Below are 24,337 nucleotides of genomic sequence, written 5' to 3' on the forward strand. Positions count from 1 at the left end.
TGTGATGTAATGGAATGTCTTTGCAGTCGGATAAGTGTGGGTTTAAATCTTGATTTAGCCACTTAGTAACTTTTGACCTTAAGAAAGTTAACCTTTCTAAGCTACTTTCCTTATCTATAAAATTTAACAATTATGTGCATACACATGTGTACGTACACACCTTTTTGTGACAGTAAAATGAGGTAATGTTTAGTAAACTATAGTAGTACTTAATATTGGGGATTGCTACATGAAAACAAAAACCAAGGTAACAGTATTTTAAACAAAGTTGAAGTTTATTTTTCTCGTATATAAAAGAAGTCCAGGAGTATGTAGTCCAGGGCTGGTATGATAGTTTCATGTTCATCTGGGACCCAGGCTTTCTATATCTTTCTTTTCTATCATTCTAGTGTATGATTTCTACATAAAAGTTGAGATTACCACATAGTCCAAGGTGGCTGCTGGAAGCTCCAGCCATCATAGCTGCATTCCAGATAGCAAAAGGAGGAAGGAAGAAAGGATCTATTTCCAGTGCAGTCAGCTTTCTTTAAAAAGCTGCCTAAAACTAGCCTTCTAGGAAGTCTCTCACAACCCTTCTGCTTATAGTCTCATTGTCCAAACACCTAGTCATATGACTGCAACTTGTTAGAAGAAGGCTTCAAAGTTTAATCTCTTAGTTGGGTACATTGCTGCACAAAATAAAATTAGTGTTCTGTTACTAAGGAAGGAGATAAGAATACTGGGTGTCTACAGCAGACTCAGCCATAGTTACCTGTTGTGGTGCCAGGCAAATGGTGAGGTTTAACAAATATCTTACGCCTCCCTTCTTTCTGTTCTATTTAGAGTCAGCTTAGTGCTTTATTCTTCTTTGCTTCATGTGTATCTTATTTTTTCCAGCTATGTTGAAAGTTTCTTGGGGGGGATAAGGACCATGGATCAAACTTCTTTGTTGTTTTTCAAAACACCTAGCAGAGTACTTGGCACTTGGACTACTTAGTAAGAACTTAGTATGTATTTGGTAATTAATTGATTTTACTTTCTACTAGGACTATACTTCTTTTAGCCTCTTGTTGGATTTTCCCCACCTCATGGGTATTTAATACTTTTCCCTCAACTACAAGCTAGCAGCTCTCATGAGAGGAATGTACTGGAGATTTTCATTCCTTGATAATTTCCTGTTTTCTAATGCCTAAAAAGTTACCCTGACTTGATGATCTAAATTTTATCTTTCTTTGATTAATGTATTTTAATGGTTGTTTTTTTCCTATATCTGGTGCTTTGGGATACATATGTATTTCTAATATACCTGTTCATTATGAATATATAGAATATGATTTTTTTTTCTTTTTCTTTTTTGTGGTATGCGGGCCTCTCACTGCTGTGGCCTCTCCCGTTGCGGAGCACAGGCTCCGGACGTGCAGGCTCAGCGGCCATGGCTCACGGGCCCAGCCGCTCCGCGGCATGTGGGATCTTCCTGGACCGGGGCACGAACCCGTGTCCCCCGCATCGGCAGGCGGACTCTCAACCACTGTGCCACCAGGGAAGCCCAGAATATGATTTTTAAAAGTGCCATGTTTGGAAAGGCCTCAGGAAATTATTTTTCTCTGCATATTTAACTCACTGATTTGTTTGTAAGAAAGCTGAATAGTTTGAAAAGAAAGCTTAGGTTAAAGTTGTCAAGTTGTTTTGAGCTCCTGGTTATTTTTCTTTTTCTCCCCAATTATGGGTGAGAAGAGAGAAATAACTAACTGGAGATAGGAAACTCTCTACAAGGAGATAAAGAAATAGTAGTATTACTGGAACTGTCTTTCTAGCTGCTTGGGTCAGACTTTATATAAAAATAGGATCTTATAGTATCAGAGTATCTTGTGATAGAAGAGATTATATGAGTTCTTTTTATTCTACTCTGGAACTTACTAAATGGAATATTCTAAATAAACATACTACACAGGAATATATTACATCATTAGTATAATAATATGCAAATACGATACAATTTCTTTCATACCCTATCACCAATATGCAAATATATTCATACACTCAAAGATGTATATGTCTTATATAAATACGTACACAAATGTAAGAGATAAAGATATGCTGCTACAAATTCTTCTTGGAATAAAGTGAGGTGTAAATAGATAAAATAAAAAGTTATACGTTATCCAGTTACGTATGCTCGAAAAGAGTAGGTAGGTAGACGTACATGAGTGGTTATGTGATGTTTAGGTAGAATATTAAGTGGGTGGGAAAGAGGGGCCTCATCAGCAAAGTAACCACACAGTGTTAATGAGAATGAGAATTCGTGTTAACTAAAAATCATAACAACTTTATGATACTTTTTAATGATGCTTTTGGACTGGTATACAAATGACATAGAGCTGTTTATTAAGAGTTGATATTTCCTTATAGTTTGACTTTATTTGGTTTTGTTCTCATAGATGTTTTCTCCCAGATGTCAGATTCCAATGGCTTAATGATATTTAGCAAGTTTGACCAGTTTCTGAAGGAAGTTCTGAAGCTCCCAACAGCTGTCTTTGAAGGGCCATCTTTTGGTTACACAGAGCACTCAGTCCGCACCTGTTTTCCACAGCAGGTAAGGATGGGTTTATAGAATCTAGGATTAGAAGAGCTCTCATCCACCCCTCCACCTTTTGTCAGATTTCGCCAGATTGCTTCACTCTAGGAATATAGGTCTTGAGTAGGGGAGGGAAAATAACTTTTAAGTCAGAGGAGAGGATGTAGAAGAGAGGGGGGATTAAAAATTCGCCTGAGAACTCTTTTCTTGGAAGAGGGGAGGGAAGTCTTTTCTGAAAAAATGATAACAGTTGAAATATTTTAAATTACTAAAAATTTCAAGAACAATGTTTAAGGTAAAGTATTTTTCTTATTGCTGCTAGACATATGTTACTCTCCCTAATGAGTTTTTTTTAATAACCTTTTTTTTTTTTTTCCTTGGCGGCACGCGGGCCCCTCACTGCTGTGGCCTCTCCCATTGCGGAGCACAGGCTCTGGATGCACAGGCTCAGCGGCCATGGCTCACGGGCCCAGCCGCTCCGCGGCATGTGGGATCCTCCCGAACCGGGGCACGAACCCGTGTCCCCTACATCGGCAGGCGGACTCTCAACCAGTGTGCCACCAGGGAGGCCGGATTGTTGGAAGATTTTTAATCACAGTTTCAATTTCAGTGCTCGTGATTGGCCTGTTTATATTTTCTATTTCTTCCTGGTTCAGTCTCAGATGGTTGTGCTTTTCTAAGTATTTCCATTTCTTCCAGCTTGTCCATTTTATTGGCATATAGTTGCTTGTAGTAATCTCTCATGATCCTTTGTATTTCTGCAGTGTCAGTTATTACTTCTCCTTTTTCATTTCTAATTCTGTTGATTTGAGTCTTCTCCCTTTTTTCTTGATGAGTCTGGCTAATGGTTTATCCATTTTGTTTATCTTCTCAAAGAACCAGCTTTTAGTTTTATTGATCTTTGCTATCGTTTCCTTCATTTATTTCTGCTCTGATCTTTATGATTTCTTTCCTTCGGCTAACTTTGGGAGTTTTTGTTCTTCTTTCTCTAATTGCTTTAGATGTAAGGTTAGGTTGTTTATTTGAGATTTTTCTCGTTTCTTGAGGTAGGATTGTATTGCTATAAACTTCCCTCTTAGAACTGCTTTTGCTGCATCCCATAGGTTTTGGGTTGTCATGTTTTCATTGTCATTTGTTTCTAGGTATTTTTTGATTTCCTCTTTGATTTCTTTGGGGATCTCTTGGTTATTTAGTAGTGTATTGTTTAGCCTTCATGTGTTTGTATTTTTTACAGTTTTTTTCCTGTAATTGATATCTAGTCTCATAGCATCGTGGTTGGAAAAGATACTTGATACAATTTCAATTTTCTTAAATTTACCAAGGCTTGATTTGTGACCCAAGATATGATCTATCCTGGAGAATGTTCCATGAGCACTTGTGAAGAAAGTGTATTTTGTTTGGATGGAATGTCCTATAAGTATCAATTAAGTCCATCATGTTTAATGTATCATTTAAAGCTTGTGTTTCCTTATTTATTTTCATTTTGGATGATCTGTTCATTGGTGAAAGTGAGGTGGTAAAGTCCCCTACTATGATTGTGTTACTGTCGATTTCCCCTTTTATGGCTGTTTCCATTTGCCTATGTATTGAGGTGCTCCTATGTTGGGTACATAAATATTTACAATTCTTATGTCTTCTTCTTGGATTGATCCCTTGATCATTATGTAGTGTCCTGCTTTGTCTCTTGTAATAGTCTTTATTTTAAAGTGTATTTTGTCTGATATGAGAATTGCTACTCCAGCTTTCTTTTGATTTCCATTTGCATGGAATATCTTTTTCCATCCCTCACTTTCAGTCTGTATGTGTCCCTAGGTCTGAAGTGGCTTGTAGGAGCATATGTATGGGTCTTGTTTTTGTATCCATTCAGCCAGTCTGTGTCTTTTGGTTGGAGCATTTAATCCACTTACATTTAACGTAATTATCGATATGTATGTTCCTGTTATCATTTTCTTAATTGTTTTAGGTTTGTGTTTGTAGGTCTTTTCCTTCTCTTGGTTTCCTGCTAGAGAAGTTCCTTTGGCATTTGTTGTAAAGCTTGTCTGGTGGTGCTGAATTCTCTTAGCTTTTGCTGTCTGTAAAGGTTTTAATTTCTCCATCGAATCTGATTGAGATCCTTGCTGGGTAGAGTAATCTTGGTTGTAGGTTTTTCCTTTTCATCACTTTAAATATATCCTGCCACTGCCTTCTGGCTTGGAGAGTTTCTGGTGAAAGATCAGCTGTTAACCTTATGGGGGTTCCCTTGTGTGTTATTTGTTGCTCTCGCTTGCTGCTTTTAATTTTTTTTCTGTGTATTTAATTTTTGATAGTTTGATTAATATGTGTCTTGTTGTGTTTCTCCTTGGATTTATCCTGTATGGGACTCTCTGTGCTTCCTGGACTTGACTATTTCTTTTCCCATATTAGGGAAGGTTTCAACTCTAATCTCTTCAAATATTTTCTCAGTCTCTTTCTTTTTCTCTTCTTCTTCTTCTGGGACCGATGTAATTCGAATGTTGGTGCATTTAATGTTGTCCCAGAGGTCTCTGAGACTGTCCTCAATTCTTTTCATTCCTTTTTCTTTATCCTGTTCTGTGGTAGTTATTTCCACTATTTTATCTTCCAGGTCACTTTTCCGTTCTTCTGCCTCAGTTATTCTGCTGTTGATTGCTTCTAGAGAATATTTAGTTTCATTTATTGTGTTGTTCATCATTGTTTGTTTGCTCACTCTTTAGTTCTTCTAGGTACTTGATAAACGTTTCTTGTATTTTCTCTGTTTCCAAGATTTTGGATCATCTTTACTATCATTATTCTGAAGTCTTTTTCAGGTAGACTGCCTATTTCCTCTTCATTTGTTTCGTCTGGTGGACTTTTACTTTGCTCTTTCATCTGCTGCGTATTTCTCTGTCTTCTCATTTTGCTTAGTTTACTGTGTTCGGGGTCTCCTTTTCACAGGCTGCATGTTTGTAGTTCCTGTTTTTTTTGGTGTCTGCCCCCAGTGGGTAAGGTTGGTGCAGTGGGTTGTGTAGCCTTCCTGGCAGAGGGGACTGGTGCCTGTGTTCTGGTAGATGAACCTGGATCTTATCTTTCTGGTGGGCAGGACTGCGTCCAGTGGTGTGTTTTGGGGTGTCTGTGCACCTGTTATGATTTTAGGCAGCCTCTCTGCTAATGGGTGTGATTGTGTTCCTGTCTTGCTAGTTGTTTGGCATAGGGTATCCAGCACTGTAGCTTGCTGGTCATTGTGTGGAGCTGGGTCTTAGTGTTGAGATGGAGATATGTGGGAGAGCTCTCGCTGATAGACATTACGTGCGGCCAGGAGGTCTCTGGTGGTCCAATGTCCAGAACTCGGCCTTCTCACCTCAGAGGCTCAGGCCTGAAAGCCAGCCGGAGCACCAAGACCCTATCAGCCACACGGCCAGGTGCGTGGGGAGTTTTTTGCCTTTTGGGAAGTCTGAGGTCTTCTGCCAGTGTTCAGTAGGTGTTCTGTAGGAGTTGTTCCACATGTAGATGTTTTTGTTTGTTTGTTTGTTTTTTTGTGGTACGCAGGCCTCTCACTGTTGTGGCCTCTCCCGTTGTGGATCACCCGCTCCAGACGCGCAGGCTCAGTGGCCATGGCTCACGGGCCCAGCCACTCCACAGCATGTGGGATCTTCCCGGACCGGGGCACGAACCCGTGTCCCCTGCATCGGCAGGCGGACTCTCAACCACTGTGCCACCAGGGAAGCCCTGTAGATGTATTTTTGATGTACATGTGGGGAGGAAGGTGATCTCCACGTCTTACTCTTCTGCCATCTTGAAGGTCCTCCCCATTATTCCTTTTAATCATAAGCAAATTTGAGTTTAAGCCATCATTTTAAAAAACAGCCTTGTTGATGTCCCTAGTTCGCTTTGAAAAAACCTTACTAACTCCTCGCTGCCTCCTGGATAATGTAGTTAGCCAGACAAGGTGTTGCTTATCGATCCAACCCCTGCCTCTCTTTCACCTTCATTCCTGATCCCTCCTACCCCCACAGACCCCATCCCTCAGGATGCCATGGATTCTTTTTAGATATTGCCCCAGTGCCACAGGAGTTGTACCATTTACACTCCCACCAGCAGTGTGTAAGTCCATCTTTTTCTCCACAGCCTTGCCAACAGCACATGTTCTTACATTTAGGAATTTTTGCCAATCTGAGAGATGAGAAGTGTTATCTCAGCATAGTTTTGATTTGAATTTCTCTTGTTTTGAGTAGGTGAAAGTGGTATACTTCTCTTCTTTGTTTATGCTGTTAGCTCTCACTGAAATGCCAGTAACCCCGACCTTCTTTCTCTCCTCCAACAAGGGCCTCATATTTCAAGTCACAGCTAAATATTTCCTTGTCTTTGTTGCTCTGAATCTTTCAATGTAGGATTAATTGTTTCCTCTTCTACAGGCCCTGGCCTGTTACATCTAGCTCACTTATGCCCTGAGGGATGCACCTTGGTCTCCTTCAAATTTAAATCCCCATTACTAACAGTGTCTGGAAAATCATCAGTGCTTACTAGGTAGTTTGATTGAGTAGTGGTTTTAAATCTATTATGGCATGAGTAAGTATCTGGGCTTGAATTCTTACTGCAAGCTTAAAGCTCATGGATGTGATTGCAACCTTGTTGTTTTCACTGATATTATTCCATAATTTTCTCAAATGAGACAATCTTTGCAATGAGGAAAATACCGAATTTCAGAATTTTTGAAGACTTTTTCCATTCTTTTTTAAAAAAAGCTATAATAAATAAAAGTATCTCGATAAAAAGCACAGCAACACTATATTGTTGTGTCATTACAAAGTACTCTAATTTTCAAAGTCCAGAATAAATCTGTGATATGATTCAGTATCTTATAATAACTGAAAGGCTGACCCATAGCACTGGTCCTGTAACCAGTTAATGTGTGTTTGCTCTTGTCAGACAAAGTATTTCTATAACTTTACACAAAAAGTTTGTATAAAAACATTTTAATCTGAAAGATTTAAAAAATGCTGTTTTTAAGTCTTTTAGCTAAATGTCATACATTGATAACTGATTACCAAGTAAGTTGTAGGGCAATGGATAAGAAATATCTCCCTGTTGCCCATAAGAAAATAGGAGTTTTGTTTTGTTGTTTTTGTTGTTGTTGTTTTTGGCTGCACTGGGTCTTTGTTGCTGTGCACGGGCTTTCTCTAGTTGTGGCGAGTGGGGGCTACTCTTTGTTTCAGTGTGCGGGCGTCTCATTGCGGTGGCTTCTCTTGTTGCAGAGCACGGGCTCTAGGCGCCCAGGCTTCAGTAGTTGCAGCACACAGGCTCAATAGTTGCGGCATGTGGGCCCTAGAACGTGTGAGCTTCAGTAGTTGCGGCACGTGGGGTCAGTAGTTGTAACACACGGGCTTAGTTGCTCCGCGGCATGTGGGATCTTCCCGGACCAGGGATTGAACTCATGTCCCCTCCATTGGCAGGCGGTTTCTTAACCACTACACCACCAGGGAAGTCCCAGAAAATAGGAGTTTTTAATGGAAAAGATGAGATTGGAAATTGCAGCTATGGTGACCTAATGCTAAATTATTTTACTTGTTTTCTCACGTTATTTTAGTGATACTGGATTTCTCACTTTTAAGAGATGATTTCTCCCCTCTTTTAAAACAGGAAAGTTGTAGCCAAGAGTGGAGGGAGGGAAGTCAAATGCCATCTAGACTAATAATTGTCAGTATTGATGATTAGGATAACAAAGCGTGGGGAAGTAGACAGAAAACAGAAACACTGGTTTCTAAGAAAAATATGAGAGTGCATACAAAGATAAAAACAGGCTCAATGTTTTATTGAGGAAAGCATAAATAAATCATGGTGTTTTTGCTCAGTGGATGAGGCAGCTGTTAAAATGATTAGAAAAGAAGACCTTGTAGCAAAACAATAAAGTATTTAATAAAACATTAAGTGGGGGATTCCCTGGTGGCACAGTGGTTGGGAATCTGCATGCCAATGCAGGGAACACGGGTTCGAGCCCTGGTTTGGGAAGATCCCACATGCGGCGAAGCAGCTAAGCCTGGGCGCCACAACTACTGAGCCTGTGCTTCATCATGTGCCTCAACTACTGAAGTCCACACGCCTAGAGCCTGTGCTCTGCAACAAGAGAAGCCACCGCTATGAGAAGCCCGCGCATGGCAACAAAGAGTGGCTCCCACTTGCCACAACTAGAGAGAGCCCCCGCGCAGCAACAAAGACCCAACTCAGCCAGAAATAAATAAATAAATTTATTTAAAAAAGAAAAAATATTAAGTGGAAAGACAGATTATATATTTTTATATACCCTATGTACATAATTATATAGAAACACGCATTTGGAGGGAAATACAGAAAAATGAGAATTGTGGCAAGAATGTTCATTACTTTCAGTTTTATTATAGTTTTTATTATAAATATTCTGTTGTAAAAAATAAAGAGAAATGCAAAGAATGTGTTCAACTCAGGAGCAAAACCAAAATAAAACAAAACAAAAGGTAGAAGAAGAGTGAAAGAGTCTGTCTTTCACATAGTTATTTACTGAGTCACGGAATTTTAGAGCTGGGAATTCTGTCCCATAAGTTCTCAAACTTTCTGGTATCAGGACCTTTTTACACCCCTGAAAATATTTGAGCACCCCAGAGAGCTTTTGTTTATATGAGTTATATCTATCAGTATTTCCATATTAGAAATCAAAACTGATAAATTATAAAATATTAAATCATTTAAAAAGAACAGTGATAAACCGATTACATATTAACATAAATAATATATTTTATGAAAAGTAGATATTCCAAAGCAAAAAAATTTAATGAGAATGCCATTGTTTTATATTTTTTGCAAATTTCTTTAATATTTGGCTCAGTTGAAGACAGCTGGGTTTTCATATCTGCTTATCCATTCAGTCTGTTGTGATATGTTGTTTTGGTTAAAGTATGGAAAGAAAATCTGGTCTCAGACAGCTGTGTAGTTGGAAAAGGGAGGAATATTTTAAAAGCTTTTGCAGATAATTGTGGATATGCCACGTTGCCTCTGGAACATTCCACTGTACAGTCATGAGAGAATCAGATTGAAAAAAGCAAATGATGTCTTAATATTATTATGAAAATAGTTTTGACCTCATGGGCTCCTTGGAAATGTTTTAGGAACCTTGCAGGGGGACCTCTGACCATACTTCGAGAACCACTGCTCTAGCCCTTGAGAGATAAGAAAACTGAAACCAGAATGTTAGGTGATTTCCCCCCAATCACGTAGTTAGTGGAAGACAGAGCACTGGGACACAGTTCTTCTGGTTTCATTCCTCATGCTTTTGGAGGACTTAAATTATAGTATGACTTAGGACAACTTTTGGAAACTGATCCTGAGCGTACTTATGAGGGAGTTCTGAGATATCAAGTATAATTCCTTTTCATCTTGAAGATTTAAGAAACCACACAAAACTCCATGATAGGTAAATCAAAACTTTTAGGGAAAGTAGCATTAGGATTATAAGTGGATTTGTAAAAGTGTAATTTTTAACAAATATAAGAGGATACAGAAACATTAATTTAAACATTACATTTATGATAAGTGATATAATTACAAACGTATATTAACCACCTCTGACTAGCTAAAGACTTCCTAGCATCTTCTTTCTCAATTTTAAGTATACACTTTTAATTTCATTTTGGTTTATTGCAGTTATTTGCATATCCATTATAAGAGGCATTTTCCACGTCTGAACCTCCATTCAAATGCTGGGTGACTTTCTGTTTTTATTTTTAACGTTGCTCACGCATTCCTCTCAGATTCCACTGAAATCTCAGAAACATTAGTAGCTTGGATGCCTGAGATGGAAAACACTTTGGAAAACTTTATTTAGCCTATTCGAGTAGGCATTTCTCAAACTACACCGTCAATGCATAGCTATGTATAAGGGCCTTTGGACGGTAACTTCCTAGTGTTAATCACCCTCATTTAGCCCTCTTACATATATGTGAGAACCTTTCCCTCCCTCCATTCAGTGCTGGCCTACAGTCTCTGTCCTGGATCTGAGACTTTCCTTCAGAATTCTTCAGAAATAGTCATTTGAAGGACACCTGAGTTGTAGTCCTGATTTTGGTAGGACCTTTACAAACCATTTAAATGCGTCATTCCTTTATTATCTCATCTGTAAAATGAAGATAGTAATACCTAGCCTATTTATCTTTTTTTCATTTCATATGTTTTATTGAAATATAGTTAACTTACAGTATTAGTTTCAGGTGTACAACATAGTAATTCCATCCTAGCCTATTTGTCTTTTACAGTTGTTTTAAGATTCAAATAAAATAATGTAAGTGGAAATGCATTTGAATATAGCAGTAGTACATAGGATAGTGTGTAGCATTGTCTGTAGTAATGCAAAATACTATTTATTTTGCTATAAAATTTCCCATGTAATTCATTACAACTTGGTTGGGAGAATCCTAAGTTAACTTAATCTTAGAGTTCAGAGATATTTGAAAAATATGAAGTATACTTGTTTTTTTTTCTCTTCACAGAAAAAGATAATGCTAAATACGTTTTTAGACACCATGATGGCCGATCCTCCTCCCCAGTGCCTTGTCTGGCTACCTCTCATGCATAGGCTTGCCCACGTTGAGAATGGTAAGCAGAACTTTTATCATCCAGTTCCCTGTGCTATAGGAAGTATATGAACTGACAGTATTTGTAATGTCCTTAGTTATTATCATTGAAAATTACAGTTGACATTTGCTGGCACTCCATCATTTGAATTTGTGGTTTTAGCTTCCAAAAGAGGAATATTTATTTCTCAAAAAAAAAAAAAAAAGGGAGGGAGGACTTATTATACTTAGATAGGATACCAAGAGGTAGTAATATCAGGTCAGAAAACTTTGTGGTTCAAACGCCAGGCTTTTCCCCCAAGATTCCAGATGGTTGTTTTCTGCTTAAACCCACCTGACTTAGCCATGACTTCCTTTAGTTTATAAAAAGCATAACTCCAAAAAATTGTATATATTCAATATCAACCACTAACACTATAAAATTTTGGAATAGTTTAAAGGAAAATAGCCAAGATAGAATTTGGTACTGGGTTTCACCCATATTCAGTTTTTTCCTTTACCACTGAATTACTCTCAGTATCCTTCCCAAGTAGTTTGACTTAAATCTTTGTTTCACTTGAAATTGAAATGGTACTTATCTCTTAGTAACTACTTAGGTTTTTCTGCTATTGCTATCAGTTTATCTCCTTGTTTAGGTTGTTTGAATTCATTAAAGGAAAGGTCCTAGCTTTTCTCTGGAAGCTCCCTTCTTTCAAGGCTCTTCTTGCCTGTCTCTCCTCATTCCACGAAAGAGAAGGAGTGATAGCTGAGCGGCGCTAAAAAGCAGAGTCCTCTTTTTTCATTTTGTAAGAATGAGAGAACGCTACCGTACTCTTTTTATTTTCTCTCCCTCCTACTCATACCTTTTTTTTTTTTTTAAACTTCTCAGGCTTTCACTCAGTCATGGCTTTAGTTCACAAGTCCTTAGATTCAAGATTATTTTCCTAAAGTCCTGGAATCTCTTGAGTAGACTAAAACAGCTAAATTTTTTTTTTTTTTTTTTTTTTTTTTGCGGTACGCGGGCCTCCCACTGCTGTGGCCTCTCCCGCTGCGGAGCACAGGCCCGGAACGCGCGCATGCCCAGTGGCCGTGGCTCACGGGCCCAGCTGCTCTGTGGCATGTGGGATCTTCCCGGACTGGGGCACGAACCCATGTCCCCTGCATCGGCAGGTGGACTCTCAACCACTGTGCCACCAGGGAAGCCCAAACAGCTAAATTTTTAAACAGGATTTTTGGATAGAGATTTATGCTGTTAAATTATTACAGTGTTGGTTCTTTTGAGGGACAATACCTTTATAGCACTAAATGTTTTTGTAGTTTCATATCCAGCTCATTTTCATAAAATCATTTCATATCTGCTATCCCAAGTAGAGAGGATCTCAGTTGTCGAGATCTAGTGTTATCCGTATGAACATTTTGTTGTGACTTTGTATGTAGTATATTATTTATAAATTACATTCTTATGTGATTAACACTTTCATTATTCCTTAGAAATATTTTGATAACAAAAATTTAAATTTCTTAGAGGAGGTATGTCCTTTGGATTTCTCATTCCAGATTTTAGTTTTCTGTTATTCTTGAGTGATCTTGTTGTATTATTTTTCTCACCTAGTGCTCAGGTTTTGTTGTTGTTGTTTGTTTGTTTTGAGACTTGATTCTCTAGTTAATATGCATTTTTGGAAGTAGGACTAAAAATCCTTATGATTGAGACAACACTGCCTTTGTATACACAGTGCTAGAAAGAGTTGTTCAAATGAATATTGAATATTATATCCCTCTTTCCTTTGACTTCCATTTCTTGTGTTCAGAATTGAATTGCCAGAGGGAACAATCGTGCTGTCAACATTTAAAAGTATAAATAACAGGGCTTCCCTGGTGGCGCAGTGGTTGAGAGTCCGCCTGCCGATGCAGGGGACACGGGTTCGTGCCCCGGTCCGGGAAGATCCCACATGCTGTGGAGCGGCTGGGCCCGTGAGCCATGGCCGCTGAGCCTGCGCGTCCCGAGCCTGTGCTCTGCAACAGGAAAAGGCACAGCAGTGAGAGGCCCGCGTACCAAAAAAAAAAAAAAAAAAAAGTATAAATAACAATCTGTAATATACAGTTGTGCATTTATTGCCCACTTCCACTGAGTAAACTGGACTTTCAGGCTATAAGAGAATCCCAGTAACCCCCATAAATCCTGACTGCCGGCTGGCGGTTTTTCCTGAGGTAAGATGCTGTGTGAGGTGGAGAAAGGAGTCTCAGGTCACCTGAGTTTCCCTCTCTCCAAATCACTGCCCCTTCATTGGTTAGAGCACCTTATTTTATGCCAATACTTGGAGCTCTTACCTAAAACTAGTATTTTGATATGGTAGCCTTACTTTTTTACCAGTTACCATTTGCACCCAGGTATGTAGTAGTATTTATTTATTTATTTATTTACTGGCTGTGCTGTGTGTCATGTGGGATCTTAGTTCCCCAACCAGGGATTGAACCAGTGCCCCCTGCGTTGAAAGCTCGGAGTCTTAACCACTGGACTTCCAGGAAAGTCCCTGTAGTATTTAGTTCAGCAAACATTTGGAGGCCTTCAGTCCAAAGGACTGTGTGAAATACCACTTGCAAGTAGCAGAGACATAAAGCATGGTGTACTGGCTCTCACAGATTTTATGTTAGTGAAGGAAACATATGTCCACAACTAACAATATACATCTCTTTAAAAAAATAGGTTTGGAAGAGAAATTTTGGAATGAGGGTGTCTCTCCTCCTTACTGGTTTATTTACCTAAAATTTGAGACACGAATGTCATTTTAAAGAAGGAAATTAGTTGTTTTTTAAGGTGGATTGTAATCTATTCTAAATGGAAAATTTTGTTATTTTCTTTTTATTCCAGTGAATGGCTGGTTAGGTTAACTAAATTGAAGACAATTTAGATTCTTCACTTCTAGTTTTGTTTTCACCTTTGCTTTTATGTTAAATTTGGTTTTCCACTGTACTGACTTTATTCTCCAAATGAAAATGACTTCTTTCTCCCTCTGGTTCCCTCTCCTCCCTGCCCTCATCCCTCAAGTCTTCCACCCCGTGGAGTGCTCCTATTGCCGGTGTGAGAGTATGATGGGTTTCCGGTACCGATGCCAGCAGTGCCACAACTACCAGCTCTGCCAAAATTGCTTTTGGCGTGGCCATGCCAATGGCCCTCACAGCAACCAGCACCAGATGAAGGAGCATTCCTCTTGGGTAACTGCTTTGTGTCTCAGTCTGTGTCCCCAGTGGTTATCTGTTTCATCCATAACAGCACCAGGGCCACTTTTCTGATAGATGCCTATCAAATAAGGATGTGGTGTCATAAAATATTAACCCTTACATTTATGATGGGGCTTGCAGATATGTTGTGCTTCATCACTTGATTTGAAAAGGAGAGTTTTTAAAGTTCTAGGAGATGGAGATATTATGACCTTTGATGTGGTCCCTTTTATTCAGTAAAATGGAATGTTGCAGTGCTCGCTTTCCCAGTGAAAAGTGTCTTTTTTTTTTTTATTAATTAATATTTATTTTTGGCTATGCTGGATCTTTGTTTTTGTGCGTGGGCTTTCTCCAGTTGCGGAGAGCGGGGGCCACTCCTCATCGCGGTGCACGGGCCTCTCACTGTCGCGGCTTCTCTTGTTGCGGAGCACAAGCTCCAGACGCGCAGGCTCAGTAGTTGTGGCTCACGGGCCTAGATGCTCTGCGGCATGTGGGATCCTCCCAGACCAGGGCTTGAACCTGTGTCCCCTGCATTGGCAGGTAGATTCTCAACCACTGCGCCACCAGGGAAGCCCGAAAAGTGTCTTCTTTTAAAATTGTACAAGGGGGTACCACCCCCACCCCAGAAGACTTACTCTCTGAGCTTTAAGGAAGATTTAAAGTTCTTTTTTTCAAGCAAACTTTATTCATGCTTATAGGGTTTAAATGTTGCAGGGAAAGCTGCATGAGATGAAGGAGTTAAATTTTTACCTCTCTAAAGTTGGGTAGATACTGTATTTTACAATTGCCACACTGATGTCTTTACTTTCAAAAGCAATCTTTTTTTTTTTAATATAAATTTATTTATTTACTTTCGGCTGTGTTGGGTCTTCGTTTCTGTGTGAGGGCTTTCTCTAGTTGCGGCGAGCGCGGGCCACTCTTCATTGCAGTGCGTGGGCCTCTCACTGTTGTGGCCTCTCTTGTTGCGGAGCACAGGCTCCAGACGCGCAGGCTCAGCAATTGTGGCTCATGGGCCCAGTTGCTCCGTGGCATGTGGGATCTTCCTGGACCAGGGCTCGAACCTGTGTCCCCTGCATTGGCAGGCAGATTCTCAACCACTGCACCACCAGGGAAGCCCCAAAAGCAATCTTTTAAATAACAGTATTTGGGTAGAGGTCAATGTCTGGTTTTTCTGTGGTGTTTATAAATCATGTAACAAGTTTAATATCAATCATTTTTTCTTCCCTTCTCTCAGTTTATTTCCAGAGTTTAAAAAATGTCATATTTTTATTTCCTAAATTGCTATAGCCTTGCTTTAAATCCTTTTCCTCTAGCTTTTGTTTGTTGGTTGGTTAGTTTGCTAAAAGGTAGAAAAATATATAGGGTCATAAGTATAATTCAGGATCTAGGTTCTTAAGCCTGGTCATCCTATTAGACTTTAAGTATTAGAAAGCTTCAATAAGCAGGGTTTTTTTTCTATTTTCTTTTTTTTCCTAGTTAACCGTCTTAAAACTCAACCAAGAAAAAAGCAAATAAGTTTATATCAGGGATTAGTTAAAACCAAGAAACAAACTTTAATCAGGTGTATACTTTACTTCCTACATCTCTGATAATGTGTTAGAGATAATTTTTTATTAGATGGCTTTTCAGTTACAGCTAACACATAAAATTTTGTTAAACTGAACCTCCTATCCTGGGTCTTACGTTGTAAATTCCAATATTTCTTTTGGTTGAGGAGTCATTATTTTAAATTTTTTAAACAAGCAAAGGGAAAACAAAAAATAAAACCCAGTAGTTTATTCTCTTTTTCATTGACTAGAGAGAATTTATAGATTTTCAAATTGTTACTTTTTCTTCTTCTTAAAGTACAAGTATCCCGCTGTGTTAAATGACTTATTAATATTTTTCAACTGTTTTTTGTTTAGAGTCTAACTCTTTACACTGAGAAGGCTCGTTGCCTTATTACCTTTCATAATGACTGGATTCTCTGGAATGTATCTACTGAAAGTTTTTCTAGATGTTGGGGCTAGGAGGATGAGGAACTTCTTTTTCACCTTAGTTTGAACTTGCTCATTTAGCTAATTTAAAACCCATATAGAAATGGGAATTTTACATTTATTTAAAGATAAGTGACTGTTTGAATATTGCTTTATGATTTACAAAGCAGTTTTTCATATACTCTGTTGATCTGTAACCTACATAAAGGAAAGTACAGAAATCACAAGTGAATTCTTACATTTCTGTTTGATCCTCACAACACTCTTGTGAAGTAAGTCTTATCGCCATTTATTGTTATTTTTATTTCAGCTTTGTTATTTTTTTCTAGTTTATTAATTTATTTTTGTTATAGTGACTTAAGAGTTAAGGAAAAATCAAGTATTATCAGCATGCATAATTTTGAAGCTGGTATCATAAATGTATTAGTTCTGAATTTTGATGAGTATTTGCATTATGATGGTAGATGCATATTGGTAAGGTCTTTTACATGTCTGTGTGTGACTTGCTTTTAAGACTAGGACTCTGTGTGCAGTGCCCTTGTTCTTTGAGGAAGATATGGATGAATTTTGAGGCTGTTGTGGGTAAAGAAATTTCCACCTAACAAAAAAATGTGTTATCAGTTTAATAGTAATTTCTTTGAAGTTTGTCCACTGTGTTTGTACTAAAATTTTGAATGAATGTTTCTCTGTGTTCACCACAGATGAATTTAGTGTGCATTTAACCAGTCTGTATATGAATTTGCATTGTAGATTTGATATGTGTAGTGTTGGTGCTTGGAAATTTATTTTGATTTTTCCAAAAGTTCTTTTTAATGTTTTATCTAAGTAACTGTGCAGTATAATTCGCCATTCTTTTATTCATCAATCCATTCATTTGTCTTTATTATAGAAAAGAATGCCATATGGTACCATACCTGTAATTCATTCTGTCCATTCATTATTTATTCAAAAGATATATTTTGAGCACCTGCTATGTCCCAGGCACTCTGTAAGAGGCTTGTGAGATACATCTATGAACAAACTAGACGACGATTCCTGCCTTGTTTGAGCTTAAATTTTAAGGGTGTTAAAGAGACCACTAGGGCTCACCAACATCACTGTTTTCCTGTTCTTGCTGGGCACACATCTAGACTACATTTCTCAGCCCCACTGTATCCAAAAGGACCATGTGAATAGCTGTTACCAGTGGAATGTGATCAGAGTGATATGTCTCTTCCCAGAACAAGACAGTTAATAACTGGGTGCCTTTTCTATCCTCTCTAGCAGCTTAATGGAGAGAATTTCATTAGGACCCAGAGAGGGTGAAACCATAAAATGAAAGGAAACTGCGTCCTTGAACAATGGGTGGAGAGGAATATGCTGCCAACCCGTGTGACTCTGATGGAAGCAAGGGAGAAACTCTGTGTTAAGCTACTGAGGTTTTAGTTTTTGCTACAGTGGTTGGTACTTACCAACCTTACTTACCAAAACAAAACCTTAACATTTGTTTCATTGGCTTAGCGGTCAGGAAGCACGCTGATGAGGACACTGATATTGGAGTTGGGAAAGACAGAAACCCAAGTTCTGCAGTGGTGACCAATTTGGTAAATTTGTCATCCATGATAATTTGGAAGACTTCCTTCATGCCAAGCGAACTCTAGGTCAAACGTTGGAAAAGGTCAGAGTGTGTGTTGACTCTTATTGGTAAGGTATTACATGAAAGAGATGAGCTTAGGAAAGAATTGGCTAGCTTTCCAGCAAAAAATGAAAGGGAATAGAGAAAGTTCTGAGAGTTGGGGCAGTGAAAGGAAAAACAGACTATTTCTAGAGAGCAAGAGATAAGAGTTGAGAGAGGTTTTGAGCATCAAAGACCTAGTAAGTGTTCTCAGTTGAAAAAAAAAATGTGACAGTCCTGTGGCAAAGATCAGATGAAGTATAGTTCTTAACTGGCTTCTCATCAGAATCATCTTGCTCCCACCTTCATAGCTTCTGATTTAATGGGTCCAGGGTACATGAAACCCGGACACAGGCAGTTTTTGAAAGTTCTGTTTTGCAGCCAAGATTCTGTTTTGCAGCCAGAGTTGGAAACTGCTGACCTGTTGTTTCATGTGGCCTCCAGGTGGCTTCGGTTAGTTGAAAGCAAGAGGAATGGAGGCATGTCTGGGGAAGAACTTTGTGTGTGGTTACTGGCACATGGAGCCGACTGGAAACAAATAGATCAAAGGCCTGCTAAGTTTTTGACGGAATTCTGTTGGCAATGGAACCATGAGCCTGACTATTACAGCTACAAAATCAATTTTTAAGGACCCAGAACTTGCCCTAGAAAGAGGTGGGTTATGAAGGTTTTACGGCCCCTCAGGAGGGTGTGCCAGAGCCCACATGGCCAAGGAGAATATTTGGTAAGGAAGAACCTTCTCCTCCTGTCCCACTCTTGTATATTGGGACTGGGGAGAGCAGGGGCAAATAACATGCCTTTTCAGTTCATAGGTTGTGTCTTAAGGAGCTGCACGTGGTCTTGATGAAGGAAACTGGCAGAGCCAGAGGTCCTGCACTTGTAGTTAGATTTGCTGACTGAATGGGACTTCAGGTTTGCTTCTGGGCGGTGGGAGAGGCTTGAGTGTGTTCTTTGGGTAGTGAAAGTGAGCAGAAAGATATTTAGTGATTAGAAATCCTTACCAGTATCCATGTTTTCCTTTTCTTCTGGATATGTAACTAGATTATATAGCCATCCTCCTTGTAGCCGGATGGGCCATATGACTAGTTCTTACCCATGGAATTTGTTTGGAAGTCATCTGTGTTACTTCTGGGTCAAGGTAGTTTAAAGCAGGTGTGTCTTCTCCATTCTTTCTATCTTTGCCTTTCCCACTCCCTATGTACACCAGCCCAAATGAAAGGATCTCTGTTAGTTAACAGAGGCAGAGTCCTTAGATGAAAGGAGACTGGGGCCCTGAATTCATGGATCAGAGCCCCTCTTCCAGTGTACACTGGACTCTCACATGAGCAAGAAATCAGAAAAAGGAATCAAGGGTAGGAGTGGGGATAGTCTTATAGGCCTTGTTGAGAAAGTGAGATTTGAGCAAAGTCTTAGATGTCTGCCTGCAGACATCTGGGGAAGAGCAGAAGTTTTCAGGATCGTGGCCGTACAGCAAGAGTGTGCATGTGAATTCAGGGAACAGCAAAAATGCCAGAGTAGCCAGAGCAGAAGGAGCAGCAGGAGAGCTGTAGGGAGGGGGTCAGAGAGGTGACAAGGGCCTTGCTGGCCATTGTAAGGGCTTTGGCTTTTACTCTGAGTGAAAGGAGGAATCTTTGTAGAGCTTTGGGTAGAAGATAGCTTGAGTTGATTTATATTTTAAAATGATCCGTCTGGATGCCATGTAAAGAGTAAACAGTGGAAGGAAAAGATAGAAGCAGACCATTTCAGAGAGATGATTGCAGTAATTAAAACAAGATATGGTAGGATGTTAGCAGTAGAGGTGATGAAAAGAGCTGAATTAGGATATGCTTTATAAATCTGCTTCATGGGTGGGATGTGGCTTGTGAGAGGAAAGGAGTCCAGGGAAGCTCTAAGGTTTTGTCCCAAATAGTTAGAAGGATGGAATTGCCATCTGCTGAGATGGGGAAGGTTTGGGCTAAACATCATTTAACAGTGATTTAAAAAAAACCAAAAACAACAACAGCAGTGTATCAGGATCTTCCTCCAAATCTGAATCATTTAAATATGGCAATAAAAATCCTACAAAATATTATGCATGGTTTGAATAAGGTATTATTTTTAAAAGTATAATTTAATAGAAAGCATCATAGTCTCTGTGACTGAATGAACCACTTAAACAGAAGTCCTTGTTCAGATCATAAGGCTGGAATGGTCGACAGGACCCACCTCTGTGTGGGCCTCTGAATGTGGCTTGTGCTTTTCACAGCATGGAGACATTATTTTAAGAGAGAGCATCACCGGAGGAAGCAGCTGGAGGACCAGCATCCCTAGAGAGCTATGGGGAAGCTGCAAGGCCTTGTCTTACCTGGCTGTAAAGTTATGCGGCAACATTCCGCCATATTCTGTTGGTCACAGTCTCTAAGGCTGGAGGGAAGGAGAAGGGACTTCATCTCATGATGCTGGGGTGGTGGTCAAGTCCATCACAGTGGAGCAAGGGTGGTGAGAGAGATCCCTGCAGTTATGTTTGGAAAATACAGTCTGCCACCCAGCGGATAAAGCCTTCCATTCTGATCAAGGATTTTCGTTCAGCCATGGAGACTATCATGTTTTTCTACCACGTTAGTACAGTTCGGTGGCATTAAGTATATTCACGTTGTTGTGCGACCATCACCACCATCCATCTTTGGGACCTTTTCATCTTCCCAAACGGAAACTCTTAACCCTTTCCTGATCTGCAAGGAGGGCTGGAGGTAAACAAGACTGCTCTCATTCCCTGCCTTCCCCCTTGCCTTACTTTCAGGTGTCCACTTATTCTTGTCTTCACTTTGCCAAGAGAAATTTGACCAATTCCCATGTGGGTACTACTCCATGGCAGGAAGTGTGTATGTGTGTGCACAATACACTTGTACCACAGTACAGTTTGTTGTCAGTAGAGGTAGTTATATAACTTAGTTGATGACATGGAAATTTCACCTTTCTTCCCAGCAGATGGCAGACTCCACCTCTGAACAAAGTTACTTATCCCGTTCTTCAAAATCTATAAATGACAAAGTATTGGATTTGTTTAACAATCTCTATTAATATTATTGCTTTTTTTTAAAGTAAATGTTAATGAGCAACTCACATATGTCCAGTGTAGTTGTTTGGGCACTAATGATATTAAATCATTTACTTTAAGGAGTCAGAAAATTATGTTGTTATAGACTTGGAACAATTAAGACTGTTGACTTTGTCAGAAGCAATGTTTCATTTTCATGTGATCAGCATACCTCTCCTCACATCTCTAGAATTCTAAGAGATAATGTGTATTCATTGAGGGAAAAGGTACACTTCTTGGCCATGCCCCTGTTCACTTCTAAATAGTTACATGTCATAGTTAAATAGCTACTTTGTACCTGGTGCAAAACTAGGCAGGAGGACTATTTTTTTTAAAGGCATAAGACAGTATACCTACTTGTAGCAAGTTACAGCAGGAGGTAAGATACACACATGAAGAAAATCCAAACAAAAGCTACAAAATCTAGTCCCTTAGGTCAGTGCCCCACACTCCTCAGAAAAACTGCTGAGACTTGCCCACTGTGGCTCTGACCTGTTTTGTTTGGGTTTTTTTTTTTTAACATCTTTATTGGAGTATAATTGCTTTACAGTGGTGTGTTAGTTTCTGCTGTATAACAAAATGAATCAGCTGTACATATACATATATCCTCATATCCCCTCCTTTTTGCGTCTCCCTCCCACCCTCCCTATCCCACCCCTCTAGGTGGTCACAAAGCACCGAGCTGATCTCCCCGTGCTATGTGGCTGCTTCCCACTAGCTATGTATTTTACGTTTGGTAGTGTATATATGTCCATGCCACTCTCTCACTTCGTCCCAGCTTCCCCTTGCCCCTCCCCATGTCCTCAAGTCCATTCTCTACATCTGCATCTTTATTCCTGTCCTGCCTGTAGATTCTTCAGAGCCTTTTTTTTTTTTTTTTAGATTCCATATATATGTGTTAGCATACGGTATTTGTTTTTCTCTTTCTGACTTCACTCTGTATGACAGACTCTAGGTCCATCCACCTCGCTACAAATAACTCAATTTTGTTTCTTTTTATGGCTGAGTAATATTCCATTGTGTATATGTGCCACATCTTCTTTATCCATTCATCTGTTGATGGATACTTAGGTTGCTTCCATGTCCTGGCTATTGTAAATAGAGCTGCAATGAACATTGTGGTACATGACTCTTTTTGAATTACGGTTTTCTCAGGGTATATGCCCAGTAGTGGGGCTGTCTAAGCATTTCTTTTAACCCTTTTTCTTGATAGAAATTTGGCTTTCCTGTAGGTGTTCCACTTCTCTCGCAGCCCTTTCAGGTGGTGGCTGTCTATTCTCCTACATCCACATGAATCTTTAGGGTTTGGGAGGTGAAATTATTGTTAGAGTGACCGTATAAATTAGCATATAATCCAGACTCATGTGAGAGTGGAAGGGGACACTGTTAATTATGCAGGGACAACATGCGTAAACTGCAATTATCCTGGGTAAACTATTTATGGTCACTGTTTTAGTTTTCGTTTCCTGCATAGTAAATAACCATAAACTTAGCAGCCTAAAACAGCAGAAATATGTTATCTGTGGCCTCTCCCGTTGCGGAGCACAGGCTCCGGACGCGCAGGCCCAGCGGCCATGGCTCACGGGCCCAGCTGCTCTGTGGCATGCGGGATCCTCCCGGACCGGGGCACGAACCGGTATCCCCTGCATCGGCAGGCGGACTCTCAACCACTGCGCCACCAGGGAAGCCCACCACAATTTTTTTTTAAGTTAACTTTAGGAGAAAACGGGCAAAGGATCTGAATATACATTTCAGAAGATATACAAATGGCCAATAAACATGTGAAAAGATGATCAACATTACTTAGTCATTAGGGAAATGACTAATCAAAGCCACAATGAGATGCCCCTTCACACCCACTAGGTTGCCTGAAATAAAGACTGACAATAACAAGTGTTGTTGAGAATGTGAAGAAATAGGTACCCTAATACACTGCTGGTGGGAATGTAAAATGGTGCAGCCACGTTGAAAAAATAGTTTAGCAGTTGCTCAGAATGTTAAACAGAGTTACCATGTGATCCAGCAATTCCACTCCTAGGTGAGAATTGAGAATTCTCCTCTGAGAGTTGAAAATATACATTCACAGAAAAACTTGTTCATGAATGCTCATAGCAACATTATCCAAAATACCTCAAAAGTGGAAATAAAGCCAAATGTCTGTGAACTGTTGAACAGATAATCAAAACGTGTTATGTCAACATTATGGAATACTATTAGGCAACAAAAAGAAATGAAGTACTGATACATGCTAAAACATGGATGAACCTTGAAAACATGCTAAGCGAAAGAAGCCAGACATAAAAAGTCACATAGTGTTTGATTCCACTTACATGAAATACCCACAGTAAGCAAGTGCATAGGGACGAAGTAGATCAGTGGGGTGGGCAAAAAGAGTATTGGGTTTCTTTTGGGGGTGGAAAACATCTTCTGAAATGAGATATTAGTTATGGTTACACAACTGTTTTGAATAGATTAAAACCACTGAATTGTAACTTTAAAAGGGTGAATTTTATGGCATGTGAATTATACATCTCAATAAAGCTATTAAAAATTGGTCAGGGGAAGTTTTTTTTAAGAAGTGACATTTGAACTGAGATTGGAATGACTAACTTGAGGTTGGTGGTTATGAATTCAAAGTCAGACCAGTCAGCGTAGTTGTATATTTTACTTCTGCCCCCTCATTGTGTGGGTAGAGGAGCAGAGCGGGTGGAGTTGGGGTTTTGACAGAGGAGTGTGACAAAGGAGGAGGGTTGGCGAGAGAGGCTGGAGAGTAGGCAAAGACATGAATGTCGTAATGGGCTGTGGAATATAAGTCGGTTGAAGAGAGAAATGAGACCATGAGGGAGACAAGGGACTGTGTGAGGGTAGCAGGCTCGGTGGAGACGGGTCCCATCGGCGCTGAAGTATTGTTCGAGGGCACTGGAAGGAGTGATCTAGAGAGATAGAAGTTGGTAAGAGAGCGCAGTGCTTGACATGGAGATGTTAGATAATGTGCGGTAATTGGCAGTACGGTGTTCTAGGACGTGACTTGAAGCTGGTGACCCACGCAGAGTGGGGGAACGTTGTTGTAGGAGAGTTCAGGGAAGGCTACTACTGTATATGCTCCCTGAAGCTGCTGTAACAAATTACTGCAAAGTTGGTGGCTTAAAACAAATTTATTCTCTCACAGTTATGGACATCACAATTCTATTTTATTTTAAATTTTATTTTATTGACATCTAGTTGATTTACTATGTTGTGTTAATTTCTACTGTACAGCAAAGTGGTTCAGTTATACATATATATACACACACATTCTTTTTCATG

At 39.6% G+C, this 24,337-nt stretch overlaps 1 protein-coding gene across 19 annotated transcripts in view; it reads left to right on the top strand.

The window, feature by feature from the left end:
- Nucleotides 1–24,337, top strand: part of DTNB (dystrobrevin beta) — a 241,396-nt gene that overhangs the window by 73,276 nt on the left and 143,783 nt on the right. For all 19 annotated transcript variants that reach the window (XR_012325780.1, XR_002177905.3, XR_012325781.1 and 16 more), the window contains exons 6-8: nucleotides 2,418–2,572; nucleotides 11,044–11,149; nucleotides 14,153–14,319. Coding sequence is in view for 16 of the 19 variants with exons in the window: in XM_073791536.1 (XP_073647637.1) it covers nucleotides 2,418–2,572; nucleotides 11,044–11,149; nucleotides 14,153–14,319 (428 nt within the window). In the remaining 3 variants the exon portion in view is untranslated. The remainder of the gene's footprint in view (nucleotides 1–2,417; nucleotides 2,573–11,043; nucleotides 11,150–14,152; nucleotides 14,320–24,337) is intronic.

This window comes from Tursiops truncatus, chromosome 14, assembly GCF_011762595.2.
Source record: "Tursiops truncatus isolate mTurTru1 chromosome 14, mTurTru1.mat.Y, whole genome shotgun sequence".
Taxonomy (NCBI): domain Eukaryota; kingdom Metazoa; phylum Chordata; class Mammalia; order Artiodactyla; family Delphinidae; genus Tursiops; species Tursiops truncatus.